The sequence below is a fragment of the Peromyscus californicus genome, unplaced genomic scaffold (assembly GCF_007827085.1).
Source record: "Peromyscus californicus insignis strain IS unplaced genomic scaffold, ASM782708v3 Scaffold_12__1_contigs__length_115047231, whole genome shotgun sequence".
In the NCBI taxonomy this organism is placed as follows: Eukaryota; Metazoa; Chordata; class Mammalia; order Rodentia; family Cricetidae; genus Peromyscus; species Peromyscus californicus.
In genome coordinates, this window is record NW_026294413.1 from 84,990,982 (window position 1) to 85,009,455 (window position 18,474).

An 18,474-nucleotide genomic window follows, 5' to 3' on the forward strand; every position below is an offset into this window, starting at 1 on the left:
CTATTTGTCAGGTGTCTCAGCATCGGAAAGCCTGCAGAGGAGGGCGGCAGGGAACACCAGTCAGACAATTCAGCCTGCAGGATGCTCTCTGCCTGCTAGCGTGATATCTGCATTTGTCTGTGAGCTTGTTCAATGCTCGTCTCAGGAGGGAGGGGACTTAGTGCTTCTCATATGAGCTTCCTAAGTTACGTCTGATCTATTGTCTTGGGGCTCCTCAGACCAGACTATCTATCTATCTATCCATCCATCCATTGGTGTTTTGCCTGCATATATGTCTATGTGAGGGTGTCAAATCCCCTGGAACTGGAGTTTCAGACAGTAGTGAACTGCCATAAGAATGCTGGGAATTGAACCTGGGTCCTCTAGAAGAGCAGCCAGTGCTCTTAGCCTCTGAGCCATCTCTAGCCCTGAACAAAAGAACTGCTTACTGTGTATCCCTGGTGAGTTCTAGAGTATTCAGCATAAGTAGGAGGCTCCCAGAGGCCTCTGTCATGGGACCAGGACCTTGTGCTTGGAAGATGAAAGAGGAGAATGTGAGAATATGACCTGGCCTAGAGGGGTAGGAGGTTGTCTTTCTTCTCGTGGTTACCCCATGGGAGATGTACAGACACACCACGAGCACTAGTACCAGCTCATGAGCAGATGAAGGTGGCAGCTGTCCCCAAGTCACCTACACTGTTGTTTCTGTAAGCTGCCTACATTTAGTCTCATTACCCTGTGGCTGTGTGTATTATGAAATGTGTCAGTGAACTCTGCAGTGGGTTTTATGTGCTTGACGGTGCCGTGGAGATTGGGTTGCGTTCAGGGGGCCTTGCAGTTGCGCTGCAGCCTGGGTCTCAGATGGAGTGCTTGATGACTGACCCTCTCCCATACTCTCATGTCCTGAGCTATTTCTGTCTGTGACTCACCGCAACCTGTTAGTCATGTGCTAGCTGCGTAGTTCTTACTCAGTGCTACACTGAGAACCGGGACTGTGGAAGTGAGCCCCTCTAATCCCGTGTCTAGCCCCTGGAGATCACGACTCACGGTCCCATCTGCTTCCATTGGGCTTAGCCTGACTACCCAGAGCAGGGTGGGTTGGTGACAGGCAGGTTGGGAGACAGACACGTGGTGGGGAGTCCTGTTGGAATTCGTTCCTGAGCTTGGAGGAGGCAGGGTGCAGAGAGAACAGGCTGCTGAGACAATCGGCTCATCGTGACCACTTGACTGCACAGGGCGGTGGGGCACATTCTCCTCCCGGGACTGGAGCGGGCATGTTGGTGGGAGCTCTCCTGCCTCTGACTCAACAGGAAGTGCCCTAGCTCATCCTGCTGCTGTGTCATGGTCCCCTGTGCACCTAAAATGCATGACTAAGATATTTATTGGAATAATGACCCTTCCTCGGGTATGATGTGTGGAAGAGGAGTCTCCTGTGTCTTGCAGGCCTCTTACTGGCCATTTCAGAGTCCTTGCTGGGTGCCCCAGGTCCCAGAAGTCACCCCTCCTCTCCCAGCTGCCCCGCGCACACATACACAACCCTCTTCTCCCCAGCCGCCTGGTAGCCATGGAGCTGCTTTGTGCTCCTCAGAATGCCTTTGTTTCGCCCTGCATTCCCTGGTGGCAGCGTGTTGGATAAGGCTTCTGTTTGGTTCTGAGCTCCAGGTCTCGGACCACCTCCAGACTGCCTCTCAGGCCCAGGTCCTCCCTGCATCTGGTCCTTTCCAGTTCTTAGATCTTACAGGCACTGAGCAACATCCCAGGCCTGTGTCCCTCCCTCCCTGCCTGGCTGCCCAGGGACCTGTTTCCCTGTGACGTCCAGTTTCTAGCTCTACTGCAAGCTCAAGCCCAACCCCAGCCTGGTGAGGGGCAGCCTCTCCTGTGCCCCTGTTCGCCTACTCTCCTAGATGCTGGAACCCAGCCTCTGCTCCCTCTACCCCAGCTGGATCCCACATCGTTGGCTCCCAAAGCCTGATCTCTGAAGCGCCACCCCCTACCAGAGGTGTCCAGGCAGTTCCCAAATTAGAGCCTTGCTGCTTCTCTTTTCTTTGCCCTAAAGGACATTGTGGTGGCACCTGCTTGTGAGCGTTGTTGCAAGAAATGTCTTGAAGGGGCAGAAGTGGAGAACCTAGCTCTTCCATACCCTCTTAGACCCGCTTCCTGGAACCCAGTTAACAACCCCTGTATACCCTGTGTTCTTTCAATTCCACTAGGCAGTGGGCATGCCACCTTACTGTACTCCCCACTACTCTGGCATAGGGGACCCTAGCTATGTCCTCAGGGACACAGAGGAGCAGAAATACCTTTCTTCTGGGGCCACAGGTGTCTTTGTATGAACTGAAGAGGCACAGCTGCCACTGCCCTTCTCTTCCTGTCTCACAGAAGGACACTGGCTGTCCTCCCTCTACCCCTTAGGGAGTAAAGAAGGGGCAGGTCCACATGCAGAGCCTGTGTTGAATGCGCACGCAGGTAGCTTCATCATCTGCCCTGAGACGTCTACCCACACATGTCTCCCATGAGTGTCTGGAGTTCATACCTACCCAGGACATTGTCTCTGCACTCTGCCCTGGGATCAGAAGTGGACAGGCACACCAAGGTCCCAGAGCCTTCCTTCCGGTCACTGTCAAGCACGGGGGGCTGATGCTGATCATCATCGGGTGAGCACACGATCATTGACCATGTGCCTGCAGTCCCCCTGTGCTTCAGAGTGGTGACTCAGACCACCCTCACAGCTGCCCTGTGACCTTGTCCAGATGTCACACGGTGGTGGTCTGGTTCCTCACCCTGTGTCTCCCACTGGTTACGTGGTGAGTGCTGAGTTGCTAGGGCTGCCTCTCTTGAGTTGACATGCATTATGGAATCTTTGGTCCTCCAACCCCATCTCAATCACCACCACCTTTCTGGCTTCTGCTTACACTCTCCTGGGGACACGGTATACCACATCTGCTCTGCGGAGCAGGCAGTCCATCTTAGAGATTGGAAATTAGCCCTAAGCTGAGGACTCACACACAGCCCACGTGGTCTCCCGTAGCTGGGAAGGCCAGTGTTCCCCGCTACTGCTCCCCACTGGTGCCCACTGGGGACTGCATGAGCACCTTTGGGAGGGACTAGAGGCCTTCCTAGAGGAGCCACCATTACAGAAGCACAATGCCGCAAGGGAGGGACAAGAGGAAGTATTTTCTAGGCATGGCATGGCGTCTTGGAGACTAACATATGGAGAGGGGGGGCCTGGAACCTGCCGGGCAAAACAGGCTCCAGAATGAGGAAATGAGAGGCCGTCTCCCATTTCCAAGGCATTCTGCCTGCCTGCACTGAGCAGGGTGAGGGTGCATTTGCAGGTGTCCCAGGGGCCCTCTAGCAACCACTCACTGTCCTACACAGACCCCCCCTCTACCTAGCAGCTACTGTTTGAAACACGGTCAGTGTCACTGTCATTGAAACATCATGTTTTACCCCATGACAGTAAAGGCCTAGAGAGAGCAGGGTCACGTACGTGTCGGGGGAACTGTTTTGCTCCCAGATTGTTTATGTCCCTTTCCCTGAATCCTAGCAGGACCGCTGGCCCCTAAGGTCAGGGTTAGCCAGGACAGATGTGCACAGAGGTGCCTCCTAGCTCGCTGGGATCATCTCTAGCACAGGAAGCCCCCTACTCAGTAGGGGTTTGGCGGCTCTTTGTCAAATTAATTTAGGTGAGTGACCAGGCGCTTTGGCATTTAAGGTGACAATAGAGTGGAATGGAGCCTGGCAATAAAATGCTAGTTAGTATTTGTTGGGAGCCACACATGGTGGCCGGCACCTCTAATCCCGGTACTTGGGAGGCAGAGGCAGGCAGAACTTGAATTCAAGGCCAGCCTGGACTACGTAGTGAGTACTGGGTCAGCCATAGCTACATAGTGACACCTTGTCCCAAAAGGTCCAATGGATCATTTTTTTAAAAAATATTAATATTTATTTATGTGTGTATCCATGTGTGTGTCACACAGCACACATGGGGAGGTCAGAAGACAACATACAGGAGTTGGTTCTCCCTCCAGCATGCAGGTCTCAGGGATGGAACTCAAGCTGTCAACCCTTGAGCCATCTCGCCAGCCCTCACGTGATCATTTCAGTTGTGTTCGGGTTGTGTGTGTTTGTCTGCTGTGCTGAGAAGTTTGGAAATAGTTTGAAATCTGAGTTGAGTTCCCACGTAAGCAGCTGGGGGGTCCAAAGTGGTCCCCGCTGCTATGTGGTGAGGTCAGCTAGAAGGGCACCTGGTGGAGTGTTCTGTTCAGCTGGTGAGGAAACCGGCTCCCTCCAGTCTGAGAGGCCAGACTCCTGGGGCTGCCCACCTCGGTGCCTGGGCGTTGTGCAAGGCCTGCCCCAGGTGGGCATCGAGGAAGGGACCTCTCCTTGGGCACCGTACACAAGAGACACGTTTGCGGCTTGTTCTGCCCTCCGTAAGGCCAACCCCTGCCATGGGTCCATCTGGAGCAGGGGAAGCAGTGGCTGCCACTGTTGTCATGTCTCCTGAGTGCCAGGCCTCTGTGGACCCCGCTCCTAGGTGCCATCGGCCTCTGCTTCCATCTGCTCCTCTGGTTCCCAGTTTCTGGTGAGCAGAAGGCTTTCCCCATGTGGATATCCCAGACTGTGAAGGAGCCCAGAAAGAGTAGAGTGGTGCTGGAACACCTCTCCACATTCCTCTGCAGCCCCCCAAATGCTCAACTCTAGGAGGGTGGCCTTGGATCTAAGTGACATCTGCACCCAGCTCTGCAGGTGACCTGTGCACCTCCAGCTGCCCAGGCAAAGCAAATGTGCCAACAGCTGCCATGAGGCCAAGCAAGCTGTCCTTGTAAAAGGGTGAGGAGGGATGTGGGATCCTGGCTGATGTTTGAGGATGGAGGGGGCTTGGTGACCTGGGAGTGGGACTCACCACAGAGAAGGGTACAAGTTATGACCAGAAGTGTCTCTGATGCCCATCCTGGGACTGTATGCCTCCCCAGCTAGTATGTAGGTTGAAGCCAGTGGAGAGACAAGACTTAGGGAAGCAGGTGGGCCTTCCCAGATCAGAGTGTGCTTAGCCCCACCTGGCTGAGTCCCTCAGTTCCATGGGCTTCTGCCTGGTCTGTCTCTCAACGTACTCCCCTTTTGGCTGCAAATTTCCATGTGGTGTTGGTCTCCTGTTGGTCTGCACCCTCCCGAGCATCTGCATTGCTCCTGCGCATTGTGAGGGAACTGCTGTCAACCTCTGTGCTCAACCAGGCTCTCAGCCAAGGCAGGGAGAGTGGGGTCCTCGGTGTTGCCTCTCTTTCCCTCTTGGACACAGGATTGTGGCCCTCTGTGCATGTGACGATGTGGCTAACACATGTCCTGCCAGCTACCTTCCAGTCCTCATGGCCAATCATACAGCTTCATTATCTTTCCAGAAACTACCCCACTTGGGACAGGGGACAGGTGGACAAGGCCGCCCTTCACCTGTAGGGCAGCCTGTGGTAACCAAGGAAAGCCCTGAATCCCGCAGTGGCCTGGCTGGCACTCAGAGGAGCAGGGCTTGGATGGTGAGGCAGGTTGCAGGCAGCAGCACGGTCTGCATCCATCCTTTGTGCTGGCAGCAAGCCTCCTGGAGCTGCAGCCCTTCGGGCCTCGTGCGTGGCGTGCAGATGAGCTTCCAGATGCCTGGTCCCCTGTGCGAGAAGCATAGCCAGGGCCTGGCAAAGAGTGGAGCAATCAGGAAACACACTTGTGTCTGACCCAGCCTTGCTGGGTACGCAGCTTTCCCTCTAGCCATGTCTAGTGTGTGCTGGACGCTCACTAGGAGCCTCATCAGCTTCCGGGGCAGGTGTGCATTGGGCCTGGGGTCCTGTCCTTTATAGTCACTCTCCTCCTCGTGCAGGTGACAGCAAGGGCACCCACAGAGAACGGTACATCCGCGTGTCCACGGCCTCTGGGGGAGAAACAGAAGCTCCCTTGGGGGCTACAGCCCCACCTCCCTCCTTGGCCAAGCACTTTTACCCAACAGACAAGCTGAGCAAAGCATCTGGCAGCCTCAGTGAGACCCGTCGGAGCTGTGGGCTGAGGGAGGCTCTGTACAGGGCCTGACCGTTTGCAGTACCAGGCATTCCTGGTCATTGTGTATGTGGCCATATTCCTCCAGTGCTGGCAACCGGCAACTTCAGGTTCCGTATTTAAGTGGGAGGAGCCAGGAGATGAAGACCGGCTGGGGTTCGGCCCACTGTAGGGTTTCTTACCGAGCAGGGACATTGTCTATCTCACCACTCTCTGGTGATTACTGTGAATGACTTCGCGTGCCTGAGCCACAAGACAAGAAAAACACACACACACACACACACACACACACACACACACACACACACACACACACACGCTCACACGCTCACACTGCTACCCTCTGCTATGGAAACCTTTCATCCTTCTAAGCATTTGCGTCCAGCAGAGAGAGAGAGGCAGGAGAGAGAGAGGAGACAGGCTGGTGTCAGCTCGACGGGAACGTTCTGGCTGGGAGTTTCAGAGAGGCCAGTGAATGCTCCTGGGTCCTCAGCTCCAAAAAATCCCTGAGTTGTGGCTGCGCCTTACGGTTTTTATCATGTCCGTGGTGAGAAGCCAGGTAGCACTAAATGTTCAGAATATGGGGTAACGGGGTCCCCGAAAGTCTGTGAGGAGCAGCAGTGTCTGGTCACACCCTGATCCAAGGCCTTTGTTGGGCCCTTTCCCTCGGCTCACCCTTAGCTCCGTCTCTACCCTCCTCTTCATTGCCTCTAACCTGGTGGCCCCTCCAGCGGCCCCTCTAGTGGACTCTTGGCACAGATGCTTCTGATCTCTCCTTCGAGAGCGTTAGCCTATTTCATAGCTTAAAACACTGAGGCCGTCTCCCAAGAGCAAAACCAACATCCCAAACACCCTGTCTGGGAAGGGTACAGTGAGGACTTGAGTGTGCCCACTGACCATCTGTCCTTCCTTGCAGCCCTGCTGTCCTCCTGGTGTGAAGAACTCGGCCGCCTGCTGTTGCTCCGACATCAGAAGAGCCGCCAGAACGACCCCCCTGGGAAACTCCCCATGCAGCCCCCCCTCAACTCCATGAGCTCCATGAAACCCACTCTGTCGCACAGGTAAGCGAGCATGCAGGTGCCTTCGGGGATGGGCTACCTGGGCAGGCACTGAGCTATCTTCTGGGTGCCTGGGGTCTGCTTGGAAATCTCCTGTGATGCAAGCCCTGAGAGTGGAGCCTCTGAGAGGCAGTTTGGCCTTTAAATCCTCCTAAATGATGTGGCTTCTTCCCCATCAGGCAGAGAGGGAGGGCTAGCTTGTCCCCACCCACTGCCACTTTGTCCTTGAGATGTCTGGCTTCTAGTAGAACATTAGGAATCATGAGCTCGGAGCCTTCCCTCTATCCAGAGCAGGCACTTGGGTGCTCTCAGGGAAACCAGGGGCAAGAGGGTCTCAGGACGCCCCAGGGCTGGTGGTCACACCCCCCAGCGTGGGGTAGAACCAGGCCACACCCATCATACCAGAGCAAGTGAAACTGGGCTGGGACTGCCTGAACCCTGGATCCTAGGCAGGAACAGGCTTGCTCGGGGCTGCCAAGCACCTAGGAACTGGCCAGGCTGCCCTGCACCAGCCTCGGAAAAGCACGTGGTGAGACTGGCAATTCCCTGTTAATTATCTCGCAGGCGCCTTGCTGAGCTGATGCTCTGAGTATTCTGTGGGCTGACCCTGCAACAACAGGGCCCGTCATGCTGTCTGCACCCCCTCCTTGTGGGTCCTCGCTAATGACTGGGGCCTCTGCAGTCGGCTCAGCTCTCATTATCCTGCCTGGCTGAGAGACTCACGGCCCAGAGCATGCTGTAGTCAATCCTGGACTACATGGTCCAGGCACTGCCAGAACTCAGGGTCAACTTCGTCTTCTCAATCGAATTAACTGTCAGGACCAGAGAGGACCTCCACGCTCATCAAAGCAAGTGCCCTGCCCGGCCAGGATGGCCCAGCTGTGTGTTTACCTGCCATTTCGGAGCACAGCAAGCTGTCTCTCCTCCAGGACACTGCCTCACCAGGCCCTGGGCCCAGACTCTGACAGCACAGCCTCTTCCTCCTGTACCAGTGTTTCCTAAGGGGTTCATAACGGGCCTGGAGAGCTGTATGAGGTGGGGGTCTTATAAAGGGTTTAGCGTCACGGGCCTGGCCTACCTTACTTTTCTGATGACTGCCCCCCTGCCCCAAGCATTGCAGCCGCAAGAATACCCAACACATTTGGGAGAGTGGGGATGTCACCTTAGTTGAGAACTATTACTCTAGAGAGGCCAAGCTTTGGCCTTCCACTCTTTATCCCTGGTCCAGCTGTCAGTGAATAGGACTTTGGCAATTGATCTGATGATATTTTAGCTTGACCATTTCATTTGGTATTTGGAGGCAGAGTCTCTCTCTCTCTCTCTCTCTCTCTGTGGCACGGGCTGATACCCAACTCCTGATCCTCCTGACTCAGCCTTCTACTGCTAGGATTGTAGTGTGTGTGTGTGTGTGTGTGTGTGTGTGTGTGTGTGTGTGTGTGTGTGCGCGCGCGCCCCCCACACGCCATCATACTCAGCTGTGTCTTGCTATTTCTGCCCAGCCCCTCAGCTCCTCAGAACCACCCTGACTCCCATCACCCCATTAACCTGCCTCTCCCAACTTTCTTTTCCTACGTCATTTTCGTGGAGATGATGGTGACGGGCCGAAGTGCTGTGGCTTCCCGCTAGAGTCCTGTCCCAAACCGGCCTGGCTGTGGCTTCTCTAGCCCTGGAGCGTGGCAGGTTTCAGCCACTGCCAGTCCTCTGCTAGGTCTTCATCAAGTTGACTTCACATGGATTACTTGTCATTAACCAAAGGCAAGGCTTGCCTTTCCTCAGCAGAGGAGGAAGGTTCATGGGGCAAAATTAGGAGCTGGTAGCTAAAGGCAGGACAGGGGGAAGCCTGGGTCCTAGGAGGAGGGTAGGCAGGGCTGACTGTTGGAGGCTTCCAGAAGGTAAGGTATCTTGACTGTGGAGGATCCAGGCTGAGGAAAGGCCACCTGCATTCTGTGACCTCAAACTGGCTATCCCTAAAAGTCCTGTGTGTGAGGAGCTGCTGGCCAGTACCCAGGGTCCCGCTCTCGCTGCCACCATGACAGGTTCAGGGCCTTAAAGGTCTCGTGGGATAACAGACTTCGCAAAGCCAGTGGTGTGCGAGCTTAAAGGCCTAGATAGCATGTATTCTGTGGCCTCTGGTGGCCTTTCAAAGACAGGCTAGGGAGCTGGGGACCTGCTGGGCATGGATTGGGCTTGAGCCTGATCTGTTAAACTGAATGGAAGTTCCTCTTGGGAGCATAGCAAAGTTGCAGAGCCTAGAAGGCACCTAAACCGGCTGAGTGGGAAAGTGAGTTGCCCAGGAACACACAGCTGACAGAGGTGAAGCAGGGCACAGAACAACGTAGTCAAGGGTAGGAAGGGGGAGGGGTTTGCTGGTTTTGATGGTTCTGGAACAGTCTATGCCCTGTTCTCATCCACGGCTTACTCTAGGTAATCACCATAACGCTGCCACATTATGGTGGGGCAGCTGTTGAACAATGGCCAGTCCCTGACTCTTCTTTAAGCCCAGGACTGTGGTGAGGGTACTGAGTAACCAGTGACCAGAAGCTGACTGGCCTTCCTCGGAACCTTTGTGCCTGTCCCTGTGGGAGGAATCTCTCATTTCCAGGGGAACTCTGGAGGGCCCTAGCCACTGTTAAGCTTCGAGTGTAGATTCCTAAACGTGGAAGCCCAGTGGAAGAGAGAGCCTTTGCAATCAAGACACTGACTCTGACATCTTCACAGGGGCTTTGGCCTTCTTGTTGAGGGTGGAGCACAGTATGTACACTGGGAAGTCTGGGGTGTGGTACCCAGAAGATCCAGGGGTTCAGAAACTCTGGGTCCTCAACTAGAGGCTCGAAAACAAGCAGAGGGTAGGAACCAGGGACCTGGAATCCCTACCTGAACCACCACCCAGAGGTCTGGAGGGCCCCTGAGGACCGACGTGTTTCTGTGGCTCAAGTCGTCCTGTCCACTGCAAACCATGAGGATGTGGTGGCACCACAGTGTAAGGCCGCAAGTTAGGGCCTGAGCTCTCTTCCCTTGGGCTGTGCCCTCTACCTCTGTGAACCCCTGAAGTCCCAAAGAGACACGGTGCTGCCATGTTGCCATGCAAGAGATGTAGGGAGGGACCAGCTACTCCCAAGGCACTTTGTAAGAGCAGCTGTGACCTTGTGAAGAATGGGAACTAACTGTAGCTTGTAAAGAGTGCTCGGCTCCTGTTTTAGCTTCGCCATTGGCCATACCAAGGTCATCTTGCACTTAGCAAAGAGACACAGAAGCATATTATGTGCCTTCCCCCGATAACTCCAAGATGGAAGCTGGGAGGCACCTGGAGATCTAGCCATGGCCGGGGCAGAAGGGCACCTCTGGCACCCCCGAGGTGATCTCGACTTTATCCTAACAACTTCTGCTTCCTCATCCAGGGTTTTAAAGAGTGGTTTAAAAAGCCGTTTGTGATTAGCACATTGTCTTCATGCAAATGGGTGTTGCCAAGCTAATTAAGAGTCTAATAAATCTTGTTTATCTATTAATTTGATTACAATCAAAGCTGCTGGAGCCCCTGAGATCAAGGGCGATCTTGCTCCTCCTCCGGGGGCAGGGATTTGCTACATCCAAGAGAGGCCCGGGTGTGCTGGGTAGGGCCATGGGCTGGAGCCAGGCTGCTGTCTTCTAGCTGTGAGTCCGGGCTGTTCCTCAGCCCCTCTGACCCTCCATCTCCTCATCTGTAGGAAGAACACCAACTCTGGTCCATGGGGCTCCCCAGGACTTGGGTGTCCCCCAAACCTTAACCTGGTGTCCTCTTGACGGGCTCTTTTGTTGCCAGCTAATAGATGAGTGAAAACAGCCCCCTTGGAGCAGGGGTGTGGATCGGTGGTAGAGTGCTTGTTTTGCATACCCAAGGCCTTGGGTTCAATTGCCAGCACTACAGAAAGCAGACCAAAGGTAGCAGCACATACATCAGAAATCCCAGCACAGGGGAGGCCGGTGCAGGAGGGACACAAATCCAAGGCCAGCCTGGGCTACACAGGGAGATCCTGTCTCAAAACAGCAGGAAAAAAAAATTGTCAAAAAAAAAATTATGTGTAGTTCCTTTTTGCCTGTCTGTACCAACCTCTGTTGGCAGTAGGCTCTTCTTGCCCCTAGAAATCTGTTTTCAAAAAGAAAACAAAAAGGGCCATGGAGAAGGCCCTGTGGACTGCCTTCAAGCCTGACAACTAGGGTCTGATCTCCTGGGAGACCGACGCCCACAAGTTGTCCTCCGATGTCCACATGTATACTGTGACACACATGGTCTATACATGTGTACACACAGAATAATTTTTTTTTTTTAATTTTTGAGATAGGATCTCACTATGTAGCCCTGGCTGTCCTGGAACTCACAATGTAGACCAGGCTGGCCTTGAAACTTACAGAAATCTACCTGCCTCTGCCTCCTGAGTACTGGAATTGAAGCTCTGCACCACTACACCCAGCTAATTTTTCTTTCTTTCTTTCTTTCTTTCTTTCTTTTATAAAGAAAAACTGAGAGAAGAAAGCTGAGGAGCCGCAGTGGTCATTAACAGGCCTGACTCAGGGCGAGACTCAGGGTTCCATAGTGGCTCCCTGCTGAGCAATGCTTACACCCTCTCTCACACAATGAGCGAGCTGCAGGAAGGCGAAGGCCAAGAACCATAATATGGAGACACTTGTTATGGTCTCCCCAAATTAAAACGACCGGGAGCATTAGCCCCCTAGCTGACAGCACAGCCTGGCACAGGGCTGGTACCACTACCGCCAGATCAGGGAAATTAATTAAGAGAATACTCTAATAGCCACTTTCTCCCGAAGCGGCTGCCACGGGTTCGGGAAAGAAAGAACACAGCTTGCTTTCCCTTGCCTTGCGTGGATATCTGTGTGACCTGCACAGGGAGAGCCAGGAGCCCGTCATTAGAGGCCTAGCTCATTTTCTCGTATCTCACAAGCCTCTACCAATGCTTGCAGAGCTGGTACACAGACATACAAACCATCCGTTGTGACTTGGTGTGAAGGGCTCTAGGCAAGAAGCAGGGAGGAGGAAACCAAGGGAGATGCTATTGGTTTCATGACAGAAAGTCACGAAAGGGAAGATGCAGACGAGGCTTTGAGGTATGGTTAGGAGTTTTCTAGCTGGAGAAAGAAGAACAAAGAAAATCTGAACAGCCTTTTACTTGACAGGCAGGAATGATAACACCCACTGCTGTTAGCAACATCTTTACAAACTTCTAACTTCAGAATATCAGGTCAATGTAGGTACCTACCCTGTGGCCAGGCTGGAGTCCTGGAGACCGAGGACGGCTGGACAGGGTCTGTCTGCCTGACACTAGGAATGCTTACAGATGAGGAAGATGAGGCTGGCATCATGTGAAGATAGAGGTCACAGAAACTGCCAAGGGCAGTTGGCAGTGGCTTTGCAAACAGATGTGGCGTTTGTTCCCAGCATGCCCTGGGCTGTGGCCTCTTCTCATTTTCTTTGCCGTCCACTGCACAGAAGCATCCCGCACCTTGCGGGTGTGGGGGTGAACATCACCCAGGCCCCAGAGAGCCAAAGCCCAAGGCAGGAAATCGCTCACATCCCCAGTGCAATAAGGGACGAGCAGAGTTCAAGCCAATATCCCTGGGCTTCCTGGGAGGGTGCAGGGAACCTGGAAGGGCAAAATGCAGGGCCAAAGGGACAGAGCTGCCCTGGCCTGAGGCGCCATGGCAGCACCTGAGGTCGGAGGCACTCGACAGGCACACGAGATGACCTTCCACAGCCCGGCCCCTCTCAAGTGGGACAGGATTTTGAAGCAGGTTTGCCAGGGCAGGACTAGGTCTGGGGGCAGTTTGTGGCATGATTGGAATTCCCAGAGAGGGGCAGAATTAACTGAGAGGGGTTATCAGGTCCTTGGGGCTGTTGACTACTACCCTCTTCAGGACAGCTGTGTGGGCCAAGGGAAGAGCCTCTTAGGGGTGACCCCAAGCTGCCAGGTACCCACCTGGGCTCTGCATACTGTAGATTAATACACAGTGCTGGTCAGAGAAGGCGGCCTTGGGACACCCTTCCCAATGTGCCCCTCTTGTCGCCAGGCCCTCTCACCCCAGCTGACCCCTCTTCCCTGCCGGCACAGGAGCTCAGGTTGTCCTTGATCTCGGACAGAGGGGAAGGGAGTAGAAGAGAGAGTCCAGGCAGAGATGACACATGACAAGCTTACTGCTGTGGGTCCCTGTGGAGTTGAGAACCTTTAGAAGGCGATGAGCCACATGGCGTGCTAGTGGATGCCATTTCTGCCGTGAGACCCGAGGCCACCCTCCTCTGTGCTCCTCCGGTGTGCACCCCACAGCCCACAGGCCCTGTGCCCACTAAGTATGAGGCCACCTCTGCTCTGGGACAGTGCACCCACCTGCTAGCCAAGGCCCTGGACTGCCCACTTTGGGAATGTTGGCTACCATTGCTCTCCGCTGGTTATGTGGAGGGTGGAACAGGAAGAGGCTGATTTCCTCCCCCAAGGCCCAGCCATGGTGCTGGGGGCAGTAGGGGCCTTAGCTGCTGTAGCCCGGGAGGCCAGGTGGTGAGAGACAGAGCTCCCCCAGAACCTGTCCAGCTGAATCAAACCTCCGTGAATCCAAACGTCCATGAACCCAGCCCTGGCCTGCAAGATAATGAGGAACTTCTGAAGCAGTTCTGAGGGGCAGGGGGTGGTGGGGGAAAGACAGACTTTTGCTTTATTAAGTCACCGGAGAGCCTGTGTCTGTCCGGCACACCCGAGGTGGGAGTCTAGCGGGACAATGGGTGGCCAGGGGTCTCTCCTCTTTCTTTTGTGAAAACGTGGCCTGCAGGGTCTCCCAGCCAGGCCCCTTTTGCCAGCTTGTGGCTTAGCCCCTCCCTGGAAGAGCAGGGATGCCCCTGCTAACCTGGCCTTAGGCCTCACTGTTGCGGGCTGCACTTCGTCCCCAGTCAGCCACCTCTGCTACTGGGCCTTGTTCTGTCTCGTTAGCCATGCCCTGTTTCCTCATTCTAGCCCTGCTCGTTCCCCGTGGACACCGAGAATAACGGGCCTGTGTCACTTCAAGGACACCTCTTTATCCTCTTGGAGTATGTCCTGCTCGGCCCCCAAGGCCTGTGCTCACACTTCTGTCCTTGACTGAGCCTCTTGGTACTGATTCTCAGTCCACAGTGGCACGTGTGTTGAAAGAACAGTATTCGCCCTTATTGGGCTTTGTGTTGTTTAGTTTGGGTTTAAGGTTTGGTTTTCTTCTGAGACAGGGCCTCTCATACAGCCCAGGCTAGACTCAAACTTTCTAGGATGGCCTTGAACTTCTGATTCTCTTGTCGCCCACTCTTGAGATTGTAGGCTTATTGTAGATGTTTATCTCCGGGCTGTTTGTGCAGTGCTGGAGTCGAGCCCTCTCCCAACTGAGCTCCACCCCCATCCGTCACTGTGGTCGGCTCTCTCGTGCTGACTGGGCATCAAGACCCACTCCTGTACTGGGGGAAAGCGTGAGGACATGTTCTCAGTCTCTTCTCACAAAAGAGAGTACAGGAAGCTGCCTCAAGGGAGACCTGTGGACTGAGCTAGTGAGGGGAGTATCCAGGACTGCTTTCCAGTTTGGCCACTGCCTGGCCAGACAGCGGGGTCCAGAACACTCTGTAACCACCGTGAAGGGTGAGAGGAGAGGCCACGGAGCTCAGCCACCGTGACCTAGAAAATACAGCGTTTGCTCTGTACTGCTTCCTCCATGCTCAGGACTAGTTCAAGGCCTGGTCCTCGTCTGGTTTGTCTGTCCATTGGCCTTTAATCCACTCTGTCCCACAACACTGCTGGATTCGGCTCACTCTAGACTCTGGAGTAGAGGCGGGAAAGATAATAGTCAAATGTGTAATACAAGAGTGGTGAAGCACTGTGAAAAATACGTAAAAGACAGCGTGGGGGTGCTTTTTATATGACGAGGGATAGGAAGGCTTTCCCAGGAGGTGACTTTCCAGAGAAACAAGAAGGAAGTGAGCATAGACCAATAGAGGCAGAGTGGTGAATAGCTGTGAAAAATACATAAATGACAGCATGGGGTGCTTTTTATATGACGAGAAATAGGAAGGCTTCCCCAGGAGGTGACTTTCCAGAGAAACTAGAAGGAAGTGAGCATCGGCCAATGGAGGCAGATCTGGGGGAGAGGGTGTCACAGATGAAGGTGTTCTGCTGCTCTGGGGCATGGGTATGGTGTTCTACGGCTCTCACTGAGGAAGTGCAGGTGACCTCCAGTAGGGCTAGGGACCTTGGCTACTCTTAATGCTGTGACTCACTTTGGATGCCTCTCACTCCTCCCACATCACCTTGGCTTGACTGCAAGGCCTCACTGAGTGCTCGAGGTAAACCTGAGACTGGATTGGAGGAAGTAGATTCCTGGCTTCTGATATGTATGGGCTCTTCGGAAGGAGCTCCCTGTAGAGGTGGCCAGTGCAGGGCTGGGGTGAGAAGGCGAGGTGCAGGCTTGGGAATGAGCTGGTGGGATAGATCATTCTGGAGTGCATTTGGACTTTGCCCAGTCAACACTGGAAGCGGCTGGTGCTGACTCGTAGGTGAGGGAAGGTCTTAGCCAGGCAGGGATGTGCACAGGACTGGAAGGTGGGGGTAAGGCACCCAGGCAGGCTTTGCTTGCTTGGTCCTGGGCCTCAGAGGAAGGGTGACAGGGTGACCTAAGCCTGAATTCCAAAGACCAGGTCAGTAGGACTCTACAGCTAGTTTGTCATGAACGGCTGAGAGCAAGAAGAAGTGGGACCAGGCTGTCCCTAGTGGAGACAATGCCTAGGTCCTGGCTGTTTCTAGAGGGTTCATGGACAGTCAGCATGTTTGAAGAGGGGGCTTAGAGTGAGCTTTAGGTCACGATGGTTTCTTCAGTGCATAGCTGCTGGACTGTGGGCCCAGGTAAAGCAGCCACCACAGGGATGGCCCCTGCAGAGATGGGCAAGAGTCGCTTCTGCCTGGCATGTGCCATGGAAGGTGCATCTTTTCTGCATCAAGTGCTCTCCTAAGCCTGAAGTCCCAGGGCTCCCTGGGGCAAGGGTCAGCTAGGATGGTGAGGTGAAGACACTGTCGCTTGAGCCCTGCCCCAGCTCTAAAGACCGACCTCTTCTCTCTCTGCAGTGATGGGTCATTTCCTTATGACTCTGTCCCTTGGCAGCAGAACACCAATCAGCCTCCCGGCTCCCTCTCCGTGGTCACCACGGTGTGGGGAGTGACCAACACATCCCAGAGTCAGGTAAGAACCCGTCCCACCCCCTGCCATGGCTCCTTCTAGGCTCAAGTGTCCCTTATCTACCCCCGCCCCCAGGGGGGAGGTTCTCCGGGAAACCATGCCGTGACAGTCCTCTTCACTGTCTGAAGCCAGTTCTAGGACATACCCAGCCGCAGACCACATCACTCCAGAAAGGGTACACATTGGCCTCAGGAAGGCCACAGCTGGGTCCCTGGTGTGTGTGTGTGGGGGGGGGGGGGGGGCACACCCATTGTAGGGCCTTCTGGGAGAGAAGAGGGAGGTTTGCATCTGGCAGGCCGGCCACAGGTTCTCTTCTGAGACCATGTTTATTCCAGTTGTGTAAACAAACTCCCTGTGTGTGACTGCCCTCAGGCTCCTAAGCTGGAAACCCTTGACCCTGAGTGACCTGGATTAGGTTTTACCAAGATGTTCCCTTTCGGCCAAGGGTGCCTTAACCTGCCAAGCCCCAGTCGCCTTCCTAATCAAGCCTGTTTCCATTCTTATGTCTTCCTCTGTCCTCTCTCCTCCTCACCTCTGTCCTAACAGAGGGTCCCCCACCGCTGGACCTGGGCCGGGCCACCCTGGAGGGAGCTATCACGCCTCCCTGGGGTCTCCATCCACAGACCACCTCTAGGCACCCGGGCCCTATTGCAAGAGTTGGGGCTGAGGAGGGCCTCAACTCAGTGCTTGCCAAGTGCTACTCTCCTGCCTCATATCCCTCTCTAGTGCCTGGGGACCACTTGAGCTGGCATTGCGAGCCTTTGCCCCACTCTATCCAGGCTGACGTTCTCAGCCCACTCCCTTGGATCCCTTTTGGTTCTGGGGACTTGGGATGTTTCCCCCTTTATCCTTCTCGTTACTCTTTCTCCACACGACCTCGGGGACTGACCTCGGTGATAGCCACGCTCTCTGCTTTGCAGGTCCTCGGGAACCCTATGGCCAATGCCAACAACCCTATGAATCCGGGCGGCAACCCCATGGCGTCAGGCATGAGCACCAGCAACCCCGGCCTCAACTCCCCGCAGTTCACAGGGCAGCAGCAACAGTTCTCCAGCAAAGCTGGCCCTGCACAGCCCTACATCCAGCCCAACATGTATGGCCGGCCCGGCTACCCCGGTAGCGGGGGCTTCGGAGCCAGGTGAGTGGCCAGCCTGGGCTGATGGCCTTCTGCAGTGGTGTGTTAGCCTTCCTCCCTACGTCCAGAAAGGACTCTGACTTGAACTCCAGCTCCAGGTTGCCTGGTCCAGGATGTGAGGACAGTGTTGCCCTGTGACTTATCAGGCTGACATCGCGCCCCCCCCCCCCGGGGGGGGGGGCAGAAAGGCTACATTCTCACTTCCTTTTTTAGCCCTTGTATCTTTATGAATCATAAGTCCGTGGGGTGAACTGGTAAAGCGGGAGAGCGGTGACCGTGGGCTCCACTTGTCCAAAGTTCCTTAAGCTTTTTGCCTCTCTGTGGAGGAAAGCTGAGGAGCAGACTGGAGTCCCCAGCTTCAGAAGACATCAAGGAAGGGGCAGAAGCCGGCAGGCCACCCACCCTTTCCTGTCTAAGCCACCCTGACCTCAGTCCACCTAGCTCTAGGGACAGAGTTACTGAGTTTCTGGCCTTGTAGTTCAAGACAAGAGTCTCGCACTCCTGAACCCACATCCACACGGCACCATACAATTCTCAGGTCTGTGTCCACTAGAAGAGAAGTTGTGGTAGCCAACGGGAAGCCGAGAGGCTATGGAAACCTAGCACCAGCGAAAATTCAAGGAACAAGTGACGTAGTTGTCACCCGTAGCAAAAACAGCTGCCAACCTCAGGGGTCCCGCATCCCTATGGGGCTTCCCATCCACAGGCTGGGTGCAAGGAGTGTGTGGGTACCACCCTGTCTGTAGTCATCCTCCCAGCATGCCCCAGGCTCGGCTTTAGATTTGAAGACTCTCTGACTCCTCCCTGCTTCTCCTCCACAGTTACCCTGGGGGTCCTAGTGCCCCTGCAGGCATGGGCATCCCGCCACACACCCGGCCTCCTGCTGATTTCACCCAACCAGCTGCGGCTGCTGCAGCAGCTGCAGTAGCCGCAGCGGCCGCCACAGCCACCGCCACAGCCACAGCCACAGTGGCAGCCTTGCAGGAGACACAGAACAAGGATATAAACCAGTATGGACCGGTAAGGGTTCCTGCCTCC

At 54.8% G+C, this 18,474-nt stretch overlaps 1 protein-coding gene across 1 annotated transcript in view; it reads left to right on the top strand.

Moving 5' to 3' along the window:
• Zmiz1 (zinc finger MIZ-type containing 1) overlaps positions 1 to 18,474 on the top strand; it is a 205,787-nt gene that overhangs the window by 165,946 nt on the left and 21,367 nt on the right. The window contains 4 exon segments of the mRNA XM_052733631.1: positions 6,935 to 7,079; positions 16,190 to 16,304; positions 17,222 to 17,439; positions 18,258 to 18,456. Coding sequence (XP_052589591.1) covers positions 6,935 to 7,079; positions 16,190 to 16,304; positions 17,222 to 17,439; positions 18,258 to 18,456 — 677 coding nt within the window.